The sequence below is a fragment of the Gasterosteus aculeatus genome, chromosome 2, assembly GCF_964276395.1.
Source record: "Gasterosteus aculeatus chromosome 2, fGasAcu3.hap1.1, whole genome shotgun sequence".
Classification (NCBI taxonomy): domain Eukaryota; kingdom Metazoa; phylum Chordata; class Actinopteri; order Perciformes; family Gasterosteidae; genus Gasterosteus; species Gasterosteus aculeatus.
In genome coordinates, this window is record NC_135689.1 from 24,490,445 (window position 1) to 24,503,515 (window position 13,071).

The 13,071-nt window shown below is 52.7% G+C and overlaps 1 protein-coding gene across 5 annotated transcripts in view; it reads right to left on the reverse strand.

The window, feature by feature from the left end:
• The window catches only part of flna (filamin A, alpha (actin binding protein 280)), a 29,929-nt gene that overhangs the window by 12,934 nt on the left and 3,924 nt on the right, over positions 1–13,071 (reverse strand). For 4 of the 5 annotated variants that reach the window (XM_078087685.1, XM_040194202.2, XM_040194203.2 and 1 more), the window contains exons 2-13: positions 9,902–10,370; positions 4,672–4,923; positions 4,170–4,267; positions 3,628–3,775; positions 3,403–3,521; positions 3,074–3,151; positions 2,336–2,498; positions 2,062–2,262; positions 1,185–1,322; positions 624–750; positions 416–552; positions 134–330 (exon numbers count right to left, since the gene is read on the reverse strand). In XM_078087685.1, coding sequence (XP_077943811.1) covers positions 134–330; positions 416–552; positions 624–750; positions 1,185–1,322; positions 2,062–2,262; positions 2,336–2,498; positions 3,074–3,151; positions 3,403–3,521; positions 3,628–3,775; positions 4,170–4,267; positions 4,672–4,923; positions 9,902–10,271 — 2,028 coding nt within the window. In that variant the 5' untranslated portion in view covers positions 10,272–10,370. Of the gene's footprint in view, positions 1–133; positions 331–415; positions 553–623; positions 751–1,184; positions 1,323–2,061; positions 2,263–2,335; positions 2,499–3,073; positions 3,152–3,402; positions 3,522–3,627; positions 3,776–4,169; positions 4,268–4,671; positions 4,924–9,901; positions 10,483–13,071 lie in introns of those variants that run through there. The other variant, XM_078087684.1, reaches the window with a different exon arrangement.

Consider the following 13,071-nt stretch of genomic DNA (forward strand, 5'->3'; position numbering starts at 1 on the left):
CAACGAGCCTTCAGGAGATCAGATCAGCCACTCAACCACGAGGGTGAAGACTCAACAACAACTATCCAGATAATACAAATAAGAAAGCCAAACTCTGAACACAGAGGTAAATAAAGCCTGGGTGTGCAGGTACCTTGTCGGGGTAGAAGTCTTTGGCCGGTGGGTTGACGATCTCGGCCATGAAGGGAGAGTGTTGGATGTCTTCGTTGTTGCAGAGCACGTGGACCGCATACTCCCCGGCCTCTGTGGGCCAGTAGCGCACGTCACAGGATCCATCGCCCTTGTCGTCGCATTCGATCTTGGCCTGAGACGGACCTTCCACGGAGAACCCTGAGCAGGCAGAAGCCAAACACGGCAAGCTTAGAGCTGTCTGCAGAACCCGCGCCGCGCGCTGATGGCAGAACCCGGGACTCACCCAGTGTCCCAACGTTGTCTCCGACAGCCTCCACCACGAAGTCAGCCGATTTGCCAACAATGCCGCACTCCAGCCCCGGGCCCCAGGCCCTCACCTTCTGTGGGCCGGCCTCGGCGCCGATCTTTACCTCGATGGGACTAAAGGGAGCGGAGGGGTCAGAGACGTGTGCCTGTAGTGGGATGGTGGTCCCATGAGAGTGGGGGCGTACCTGCGGGGGATGTGCTGTCCTCCCCAGGTGATGGTGATGGAGTATGTTCCAGGTGTGGTGGGGTAATACTCAAAGCCGTACGCGTCATCTCCCAGATCTTTCCTTTTACAAGGCTCCTCGAGTCCTTCTGCAAACAACCAGGAAACCACCTTCATTTACTCCCCTTTTTTAAAAGATTCCTCTCAACTGATCATCTAAAGAGCCAAGAAGCCCCCAACTGAGGATCCCATCACAATCGTTTCCAAGAGTTTTAGCCTTTTCGTCTTTTCTCTTTTCCAGAATGAAGCTGGGGACTCGGGTCAGACATAAGCTGCTCTCCCTCGAATAACGTGGTCCATTAATCACGATACGAGAGTCTGACTACATCTAGAGAAAGCACAGCACACAATGCTCTGATCTTCTGCTCTTATTGAGCAAGCTACAGATTGAGTTTACTTAGCAAACGGTTATTTAAATAGAAGGCGTCCGTATGGAATCGCGTTGGATGGTTTCTACAGCTGCACTTTGGTCTCCAGTCAACTGGTGGACAACATGACTGACTACATTCTGAAGAGAACTCACTGGGCCCCTTGATGGTGACTTTGAGCTCCCCGGTTCCTGCTCCCTTGGTGAACACCTGGAAGTCGGCAGTCTCCTTCACCCGCAGGCCCTTGGGCTGCAGGCCGCGGCCCTTGGCTCTGCAGAGGCTGGGGTTGCACGCTGCGCACAGACACACACGTCCACACGGTGAGGAACAGATGGGTCAGTTCAGTAGGGCTGGTTTCCCCCCCAGCTAGCTTATCCTGCAGAGCCACGATCCTCAAACAGGATGTGGTTTCCTCCACATCTCCCCACTAAAGTCGCAGCTTGATGCCCTGCAGGAAGCGGAGGAAACCACACGGCCAGGAGGCCCAGGACAAGCCAGATGATCCACCACGTCCACTGTGCGTGGTGCAATAAACGGTTCTTTTAGTCACGAATAGCTCCACACACAACGTGGAGAGACGAAGGTCTTTTATGAGAGTCTTTCTGCATATATCAGTCAGAGGAAAACGCCCGTCACAACAAAGAGGCCATTTCAGTTTGTGCTAAACCTCAATCTACTAGTGAGACAAAGGGAAAGCTGGAGGGAAGTTTAGAGCTTCACCAACAGAAGACACGCGTGTACAGCAGGCACATATCTACAGGCGGTCATGCAGGCACACAGTGGGTACCCAAAAGAGATCCCAGGAAGCAGGAAATGACAGCATAAGGAAGAGGGCGTCCCAGAGGGAGGAGAGATCCCACCGAGCCTCTATGAAGGAGAAGGAAGAGCACACGACGTCCCGTGCAGCAGAAGACAGGAAAGCATTAGACACAACTGAAGAAAGAACAAGGGAAGCATACATTTAAACATCTACAGATCCTAGACTCGACGAGTTACAGAAAACGCGCTGTAAAGGGCTGCTGGGACTCGTACCCTCTCCCACGGTGACCGTGAAGGGACTCTTGCTGATCTGACCGCCGGCGAAGGTCACGTAGATGGTGTGCTGGCCTTCCTGGGTGGGCTTGTAGGTGCAGCGGTAGCTGCTGTTGCCCTTGTCCTCTATGCTACAGGCCACCGTGTTGTTCTTGCCGGCAGGGTCGATGATCATCACCTCCACCTCGCCGACACCAGCCCCTGAGACAAGCGGGAGGAGAGTCAACGCGGGCGGTGCACCCTCCTACCCGCCGCCGGCCGAGCAGCGCCGTACCTGCTGTGTAGACGTCAAAGTACGTGGACTTGTTGGCTATGTTCCCAGAGGGCTCCAGGCCGGGTCCCTGGGCCGTGGCCTTGCTGGAGTCTCCCTGAGACTTGCCGATCTCCACCTCGAAGGGGCTCTTAGAGATGTGCTGCCCTGCGAACAGCACCGTCACCTAGAGAGCAGCAGAGAGGAGGAGCTCAACGTCTGCAACCCACACTCCATCGATTGGTAGAGAAGAACTTGTGTTGGTGCTGCTCAGGTGGAGAAGACATTCAAAGATCCAGATATCAGGCAGGTGCTGACTAACCGCTGGGGATGTACATTAGATACTACGAGTCCTGTTTGAGCTTTGACCAACACGGCCAGCAGTTCTTAACGAAGCACTGGAGTCAGAGCGGTTCTTTCAGCTGGTTTCAGCTCTGAAGAAGTCAGATTGCTTAATGCCTAAAAAGGCGATCAAACATTTGTTTGTTGTCGAGTCCAAGAATATATTTGTTTTTATCTTCAAACAAGACCGAATAAGGCAGGTCTGTCAGGTCAGACGATTCGCTCCACGCCAATTCATGAAACAAGTTCTTTTGCAAAGAGCCGTGATGATGCACATAAACACTGATTGGTAGAACGTCTACTGGCTGAATGCCTGTTTTTGTAGACAATGTACCAAATACTAGGAAAGCTCCAGCCTTCCATCTCGGACTCCCAGCCTCCCTGGTCCACTAGAACAGTCCTACAACAGGAGCAGCTCACCTTGTGCATGCCGGTGACTTTGGGGATGTAGAAGACCGAGTAGGTGCGGTTCTTATCATTGTTGGCGGTCACTTTAGCCTGGAAGTATTAACAGCACATTAGGACATGAGCAAAAGTGAAAGTGCCTACTTTAAGTATCTCAGGAGGAACCAACTACAGTAGCTCAACCAAAGCAGGAAGAATAATATACATCAGTCAGGTCGTATTCAGAGAAAACTGAATAAATATGGATATTCTCTACGATTACACTTCCTAATAAAGGTTGTTCCTTCTGAACATTTCCCATCTTCTCCTTTCTGACCTACACAAGGCCCTCGTAGGTGTCTCACCTCCTCTCGGTGTCCTGCAGGGTCCTCCACGTAGACCAGCACCTCTCCCAGGCCAGCGCTGATGGTCTCCACGGTGAACAAAGCCTTCTTCATCACAACGTTGCCGATGGGTTCAACACCTTCACAGAGGAGCGTTAGAGACAAAACCTTAGAGAACCACAACCAGCCGGAGACACGTGCTCATGCACTCCCCATTGAAGGCACCGTGTGTGCGTGTGCGTGTACCTGGCCCGTAGGCGCGGGCCTTCTTGGGGTTGAGTTTGGGTCGCAGGGGGGCGCCAGGCTTCAGCTTGGCTTTGGGGAACTGGGACAGGTAGGTCATGACGGAGTGCTCGTCCACATTGGGGTCCACGATCTCTTCAGGGGTGATCACCTAGCGGGGCAACAATGTTCATGTTAGCGTGTTCACTGGTGGAGGGGAAACAGACACCGTGCTGGGTTGTGGTCGTGTTTCCATGGAGACAGAACCAGCCACAACATCAAATTGGCAATGTTGTGATTTTTTGCTAAAAACCACAAAACTGTTCCATGTCTCAGAAAGCACGCTGTCTGACACGCGATGCAGCAGGCGCCCACGCACAGAGACGTCCCACAGCCCGCAGGAGACAGCAGGGGACGAGACTGGCAGCTGAAAGCGGAAACGGCGGCGACCACAGAGCCAACTGCCAGCTCGCTGCGCCGCGCCAACGACACGCTCAGCAGAAAGCAGCACCGTATGAACGACGCGGCCCACGGGGGGGGGGGGGGTCACTGAAGCCTCGTCTCACCTGGGGGATGCCCAGCCAGTCGTCGGCCTGCTGCATGGCCTCGCGGGCGTTGTCCACCGGCTTGGTTTGGTCCCACTGATCCCAGTCGGGACACAGACCTGCAGGATGGAGAGGAGGCAAGTTCACCATCTCACGACTACAACGAAGAAGGTCTTCTGCTGCCTCTCCGGCTCCAGCCAGACCGCCAGCGTCCTATGCAGACGCTAACAGACCTGCTAACGTCTAGATAACAGAGGTAGACGAACGTTGTGGCTCCAAACATTCTTTGTTATTTAAGTGGTTTTCTGGTGAATGAGACGATTGAAGCGTTACTGATTCTCACACACAACTACAGTGATGATTCTGGGAGAACTTCACCTTCTACGGAAGGAAGCAAATGACAGATTCCGTAGAACATTTCAGTTCTGGATGCACACAGATAAAAAGGTAACTTTTACCGTGGCGTTGATTGAGAAATAGCTGCGAGCATTTCCCGTCCACATGCGTGGACACACACACTCACCTGGAGCACAGCTGTCCACCAGGGCCCCCAGGGCCCGGCCCGTCTGCCAGTCCCTGTGGAAGTTGGTGATGGGAAGCTCGGGCAGCTTGTTCTGGATCCAACCCAGCAGCCTCTGCTTGGGCGTCTTCTGTTTGCCGTCGTCCGTCTCCTCATCCTCGTCCCACATGGGCATGGAGATGGAGTAGTGCAGGATCAAGGTCCAGATCAGACCCAGGATCAGCTTCAGGTTCCCATCCACGATGGCTTTAGAGTCTAGACTCCAGAGGGAGAGGGAAGGGGGCAGATGTGAGGTCACGTTGACAACTGCTTACCTCACCCACCGAACAGGTCGCGGCAGCCAGAGGAGCTCGGGCCCGTGGAGGCCGGAGGGGATCTGAACGGGATTCACTAAAGACGCTGCAGAAGGAAGGAACACCCGGGAGGAAGGGTGGACCTGATGAGGACGCAGTGACTGAAGGAGCGCTGCGTCCCTGTGAGGACTAAAGGAGGCGCTGGAGCTACAGGAGGTGTACGCCGGGCTTTGTGGGGGATCTGAGGAGTAAATGTGTGATTCAAACACTCGATGAGGATCACAGATTAAAAAACACACAAACATCTTTTGAGGTCATTTGCATATTTATCGCCGTCTAGACTTAAACAAAAAGAAGCCCCACTGTGGTTGTTTTCCTCCCGTGACGAGCTTAGGGGCCGGGGGGGCTGCATGTTTCAGGCCCGGGGTGGGAGGGTGGGAGGGCTGTTTGTCCCAGAGAAAGAGGGAGGGATGAATGGGGGTCTGTTATGGCACGAATAAAAGCCGCAGAGGGTTCTTTGGCCTCCGTGCGACACACCCGTGGCCTCTGGGCTTCTGAAGGAGCAGCGAGCAGACGTGTTGTCGCGTCGCCTCCCATCCAGCGTCGGCCGGCTCGGATTCCAGCCTCTGGCTCACGAGGCCACTAAACATCCGAGGAATCTGCCAGCATTCCCGTCGGGCCGCGGCGAGCCTGGTGAGGCCCATATAGGGACACAGCTCCTCTGCTGACTCACCCCGGCCCAGATAAAGGGGGAGAGTTAACCCAGGCTACCGTACGGAGAGCGGTCCATGCTCCAGCTGCCCCCAAAAACTCCCATGACTCACCCACTGAGCTCGTAGCTGCCCCCCCCCCTCACGCTGCATGGCTATGACATCATTGCAACCCCTGACCCGCAGGCTGACCTGACCCTCGCGTCCCAGGGAGGGAGGAGGGAGATTCAGGCTGCACCACATCTGGTGCACATCAGGACATGTTGCAGAGGAGCAAACAGCACGACAACCGTCCCCGTTTATATCATCTACCCCCCACACAAGGCCAGGCGTCTGCGCCTGTACACCAGCACACGACGCCTTCATGCACATGTTGGATTCTTCATCGTCATTCCACACGATGAGCAGGGAGACCACCGTCGCCACAGGGTGACTCCGCCCCCCCAGTCAAGCCTGGAGGAGAGGGATTGGCCGGTGAGCAGACCGTGTCTGTGCGGTACGTCACACATTCCACACGGCGGTTATGAGGACAAACTGCATGAATCTCCAGCAGACATGTCGGCTTTGTAGCCTCAAACATCCAAAAGCTGAATATCATTCATATCAGCGCTCTCTCCTCCCCCCCTCCCCACACTACACTACACTTCCTCCTCTTCCTTTCTACTCCTTCCACTCCTTCCAGCCCTCCTCCTCCCCCCCGACGCTGGAAAAAGTTCCTCCTGGTTTTTTAGCCTTAAAAGGGCAGAAGCAAACTGGATCCTGGCAGCCCTCCCAGTCCCCAGGCTCCGGTTACAGGCGGTGGGAGGGAGAGGGGGGAGGGAGAGGGAGAGGGGGAGGAAGGGCGAGGAAGAAAAGAGAAAAGTGAAGTCAGGAAAAGTGCTGTGTGGGACATTTTTAAAAGCCCGCACTGAGGACGGACTCAGAATGAGGAACATGTTGAAGGGAGAGTCACACAAAGCGAAAACACGCCGAGGAGGACGAGGAGGACGTCACACTGAGGGGGCTAACAAGCACCCTGGCCTGGTCTCCAGAGGCCTGGACAACGTGCCTGTTTGGACGTGAACACAAACACACAACAAACACAAACCAGCACACAAATAACACTTTTGAATTGCAGGATACGCTGCGGCATCGCGCTTTACCCCAAAGACGGGAGTCAGCAACCGTGATGTTTGTGAGTGCGTCGTAGAGTGTGTGGCTTTGTGTCTGAACATGAGGCATGCGGCACTCTGCCAGCTGTGATGTAATCAATACCGCCGTGCCCAGCGAGACACTGCTGATCCTCAGTGTCCACTGGCCCCTTCCGCCTGTGCAGACAGGAAGCTATGCTAATGATAATGAGCTCGCAGGAAGTGATCCATTCCGAGAGTCCAAACCCTCAGTTATCTCTGCGCCCACATTCCTCGCTGCTGCGCCCGCCATCAGCGTCCGCTTGAAGCCTCCCACTGCATTTCATGTTGTATTTCCCCCCCCCGTCCCTCAGCGCCCGTCTCCACGGAGCCCCGCCCCTCAGCGCCCGTCTCCACGGAGCCCCGCCCCTCAGCGCCCGTCTCCACGGAGCCCCGTCCCTCAGCGCCCGTCTCCACGGAGCCCCGTCAAGCGATGGAAGCTAAAGCCACACATCACACGGGGTAAACGAGAACCACCACGTCAGCCGGAGGTCGAGAACTAAAGTTTCCTGTAGAGACGGGAGGTTTTCACTAAAAAGCTAAAACAGCAGGGTGATTTATTCAGTATAACATCAGCAGCGAAGTGACTCCGTACTGGACACGTTAAGAAGGAATTTCATTGCTTAGCTGTTCTGTTTTTTAAGAACGAGCTCAGATTCGCCCCGGAGGAAGACGTGTTTGTCTCATTCTTTCAGTAATGGACAGAAGGAGACGGCCTGGTTGTTGCCCCACGGGGGCTGTTTCAACCTGCATGTCTCTGCTCCCAGGGACAAAGTTACACCATAAGTCGGTTTATTTCACATCCCGTCTGTGAGTTGGCACAATAGCTGCCGCTCTTACGGGTTTGACAAATTAAATACACAAACACACGCAAAGGCGCCTTATGACCGTTGCTGCAGTAGACCGTGTTCCTGGCCTGCATGAGACATCCGCACGGCCTGCTGAAAGATCACCAGATCCGATCTGTGCTAGAACGATTCAAAGCTGCATTCTTTCTGACGGCCACCAGGGGGCGACTCCTGAGAAAATGACTACTTCTCTAATGATAGTACCTCTAAAATGTGTAAATGGGAGTTAATGGGGTCAATCTCTAGTTTCAAGTCCTCAATTGATTTAGGGCGGGGCTTTCTGGTGATTGGCAGGTGGCTTCTGGAGCGTTGTCAGAGTTTTCAGATTTAACTTTAACGGTTTCGTTGTGTTTCTTCAGTTCATGAAGGTTCATTCTAAACATGTCTTGTTCGGAGTCCAGTAGCATGAAGCTCCACACGGTCTCTTCTGGTTGCAAAAAAACAAGATGGCGACTGCCAGCTGAGGCTTCAAAACCACAATCCAACGAGTGACATCCCAGTGACCACTATGCATTCTTACCACATACAGTACGGTGAAAAGGGTCAATTAATATAAATGGAATTGTCATTGATTTTCAATTAATCATTGAAAACTATAGCAGGTCGTTTGGCAAACGAGTTAAATCAGGAGATTCTCATTTCTGCACATTAGCTTAGCAGTAAAGCAGCCTCACTGATTAACATAACATACACTACGAGCGCCTGTCAGTGTCATCTAGTACAAAAAACAGTGGCTAGTTTAAGCTTTTTAAATATTTGTTAAAATTCTTGGATAGTTTTAAGGGAGTTTTTTTACATTTCATTGGATAAATGAGTAATCCGGTATTTAGGATTGGTCTATTGGGCTGCAGAGGATGACTGGCTTGTAAAGGAACTCTTGTGGCAGTGAGCTGTTGCGCATCAAGTAAAGGAGAAATGAAAGGTGTGGACATCAAAACCGGTGGAGGGAAACGGAGGGCGAGACCTTCAGAGCGGAGAACCAGGGAGGAACCCGGCGCATCAATGCTGAGCAGCGATGGCCGTTTGGTAACTTGTGGTGAGCGTTGCTGACTGGGTGTGCCCACTTTCTGCAACGAAAGGAGGAAGTAAGAGGAGAGCGGCCGCCGCCTCATCTTCAGATGAAATGAGTCAACAGGAGCAGTGAGCGGGGCGGCGAGGGACACTGAGGCTCCTGGCAGTGTGAATCTTACAACCAACCTCCACCCACGAGGACGGGGTCCACCCGCTGGCGGCGGCAGGAAGCCGCAACATGTGCGGTGGAGACGGAGCCGGACACTCGGGGGGGTGACAGGGACTCCATGTCTGATTTACACAAACATCTTCCTTTCCTTCTGCATCAGACTGTGACGGTGGGGGGGGGGGGGGGGGGGACATCTGATTGGGTGGGTCCGTCATGTCAAGTTGTTCTGATACCAACACTAAAATGGCCTCCTGTACGGCCCAAATGACTGATACCAGTCAGTTATCAGCACATTTACGCTACACAGGAACCACAGTACGGATTCCTGCCCAATCAGTACAACTGATTCGCTCCAGAAGACAAAACCATCGGCGCTGCTGGAGTCAATGAAGTGGCTGGTTAAGGAGCGTCGCTCTCTGCTGGGACAGACATGGGACAAACAAGAACAGTGGACAAACGTCTCTGCTGGATGGAGACTCAACCATGAACCCAATAACAGCGAGATCACATCAGGGACCAAATCCACCAAGCACCGCTCATTCTGTACGTATATATGTAGGGACAAGTCCTCTCTGGGGACAAGTCCTCTCTGGGGCTATGGGGACACTCTTCATTGAGGCTGGTTACACCCACCACACATATGAGCAGACAATAGCGCGTGTGTGTGTGTGTGTGTGTGTGTGTGTGTGTGTGTGTGTGTGTGTGTGTGTGTGTGTGTGTGTGTGTGTGTGTGTGTGTGTGCGCGTGCGGGTGTGTGTGCAGGATCAGCTGTACGACATTTTATCCGAGCCCATAAAGTTTGAATCGGCCGGCCCGGTTCGGTTTGGCCCGGTTCGGCTCGGCTCGGTCGGCGCCCCCTCCCTCCCTCCCTCCCTCCCTCCCTCCCCCCGAAGCGACCCACCTCCGCTGTGGAGCGCCGGGGACAGCCGCACTTCGCGGGCCAGAGGGACCCGCCGGGAAGCCGCTGCTCGTCCCCCGCTGAACACGTGCACCTCCGCGCAGCGAGGGACGCCAACGCCGCTCATTGACTCACCTATGGACACCAGCTTGATGTTCTCCTTGTCCAGGAACTCCAGCGCCACCGACACGTTCTCCAGCTGCATCTGGCGGAAAGTGGGCCTCTGGTTGTACTTGCGGAACATCTTCTTCTGGGACAGGACCTCCAGGAGCCCGATGAGCCGCAGCCCGTCGCCGAGGTCCGTCTGCAAGTTGCCGAGTCGCTTGTTGACGCATTTCAGGTGCTCGTTGCACCAGCGGGTGAAGGTGTTCTGCTGGATCTTCTTCCAAGGCGCGTCCTCGGCCAGGTCCTTCTCCGTGGCGGGCATTTCTGCGTCCTTGTCCGTGCTGAGGGCGTTGGGAGCGGGCGCGGCGCTCTGGTGGAGCCGGGGGTGTGAAGCGCTCATTTTTATGGTCTCGGCTGCGTCTTGGTTCGCTGGCGTCCCCTCTGGGTGGAGTCTGCTGGAGTCTGCGTGGCCGCTCCCTCCTTCCCTCCTTCACTGCGCCTGCGAGGGAACAGAAGAGCGCAGCGGGCTGAGGAGGCGCACTTATAGCCCGCGGGGAGAGATTGTGCAGAGAAGGGAGGCGGTTATGGGCGCGCGGAGCAGGAAAGGGAGTCCTTCTGGCCGGGGCCGCTGCGCACGTGACGCGCCCCCCCTCTGTGAAACTTGATTGGCATCTGATGAATCAAACTTTACAGCTAGTTGAAATACGTGTATTTGAGCCTCAATGTTGAACGTGTTAAAGGTGTCTTTGTCCATCTGGGCAGCGGACTAGAGAGACTACTGGGCAAAGGTGCTTCAGGTCTGAGGTCCGAACCCCTCAGGAACCCACTTAGCCTGATACATGGATGAAAAGTATCTTCAACGCGAAGACCAAACCGTCTTATGTACAGCTGAGGGGTTTTATTTAACATTTTCTACCGCCATATTTGAAAGTCTTCACAGATCATACAAACACTGCGTGATTGTCAAATAACATTATTAATAAAAAACAGCTTGATCGAGCAAAATGAAAACATAAAATGGTTGATGAAACATACCACGCTTACAATATAGCTTATGTTTGTTTTTTTATTTTTATGTGGCCTTTTTTAAACCTCAGGCAATTGGAAAGTACCCCCCCCCCTGTGAGTCAGAGGGGGTCTGACACACAGTTTCTCACATGAGGCACTAATCTTCTTCTGTATGAACTGTTGGAAGGAGACATGAACAACATTCCTTTCCATAACATGAGACCCCCCCATTCCCAGCCCGATGTATTACTTGGGGACAGTCCCGTCCTTCCTCCTTCACACCATCTTTTATCCCCATGAGACTGTTGGAGGTAAATGGGGTTGTTTTCTGAGTCGGTAGAAACAATGTGAAAGTTTAGCACGTGGACAAAGACCAAGGCCCCGTGTTCAGGGTCCCTGTGAGTACATGCTGGTGTTGATGTGTCCCGGCACCAGAGGAGTAAATATTTAAAAGATCCAGAGGGATATGAACCAAGTCTGCAATAAGGTCACCAGATATGTTTGTTTGCGTCTTCCCTTTCCTGTGCGCGGTGTGCTTATCTCAGAGTATGCGGCCTACGTGTCGGCCTTCATCCATGTGCTTGCGTCATGTCACGGTGTGTGCAGCTTCATGTCTACAGAGGGACATCGCACATCAGCCCGTGTCTACACACCACCTCTGCTCGTCTCCGCCGCGGCCTACGGACCAAACCGCCACTCCAACTAGGCTCCACGTGGATTCATATTTACTGAAAGCTTTGTGAGGCTCCTCTTTAGTAGACACATTTTGATTGTTTCCTTGAGGGGGGGGGGGGGGGGGTCATAAGCCAAATGGAGATAAAGCAGGGGTGCACATGGTCTGTTGTCATTGAACGTACAGTTCCTGGATACATAATGGCCTGACGATATGACATCTGGTGTTGAGGTTATAGGCATGGTGGGACAACCTGCTCATCCATCTGTGTCAGTCTGATCTCCGAGTTCATCCGGAGCTCCAGTTCTTTCTGTTGTTGCTCTTCACTTTCTCCTTGATTTGCTTTTGTCTCTGTATGTTTATGCAGGCGATTCTCAAAGGAATCATGTTGAAACCATTCTAACGGCACCAAAATGAGCTTTGAGTGTGTGAATGCACGCCATTGGGGTTACATTGAGTTAAAGGGCCTTGGGACAACTAGTGGTAGGCATTGGTATACTTGTTGAAATGGGAAACAATGGAAACTGCAAACTGCTCGCTGTTTTATGATGGAAGTTGTAGGATTGAGTCTTTTTGATCCTTAAATACTGAATTCAGGGTATCCCGACCTCTGCTGCTACCCTTTCTGAGGAGGCAAACTCCTCCAGATCTTTTACCAGTCTGTCGTCGCCAGCGTCCTCTTCTTCAATTGTATCTATAGATCAAACCCGACGAGACCGGCCAGCTCGTTAGACTTGAAGAATCTCTTAAAGACATCAAAACTTGCTGATGTTAAACTCCGACCAGGTAATCCTGATCAACGTCAGCTGTCTGCTGGTACCATTTCTCATGGTGGATCTGCTCTGGTATCCAGCAGCATCGTAAAGAACGAGGATATGACCTTCAGCTCTCAGATAACGAAGACTTCAAGGACTGCCTTTTCACCCACGTTGTATACTGAAAACAAGGCACTTCCTGTCTCAAAGTGATGCAAAAACAATTCTTTATCATCAGAATGTTCTTATAAATCTCTTAAGCCTCTCCAGTTGATTCAGAATGCTGCAGCACGTGTATTAACAAGAACTAAGAAAAGGGATCATATCACTCCTGTATTAACTTCTCTGCACTGGCTCCCTGTTAAATCAAGAATAGATTTTATGGTACTTCTCCTCACCTACAAGGCACTTGCTGGAGAGGAGAAGTACCTGCTATAGGCCTAGACTGCTGGAGGACACACAAAGCTCCTCTCTATCTCTCTCTCTTTATAAGAATTCCCATCATGTACGTTTTTGTGCTTTCTCTCCTCACAGGTGTCATGTGTTTTATCTGATGGTGGTTGTCCCTGCCGTGGTCCTGTCGTACACCCGACTTACTACTCTCAATATTTTAATCATTTCTGTCATTTAATTGAACTTATTGTACCTCTTTTACGTTGTTCCCGTTGTTCATTGCATTCTTACCATCCCGAGAAAGGGATTCCCTTCATAACATCCCAATAAAGGACCCCAATCATTGTAAGACACGAACAGATCTGACGGCA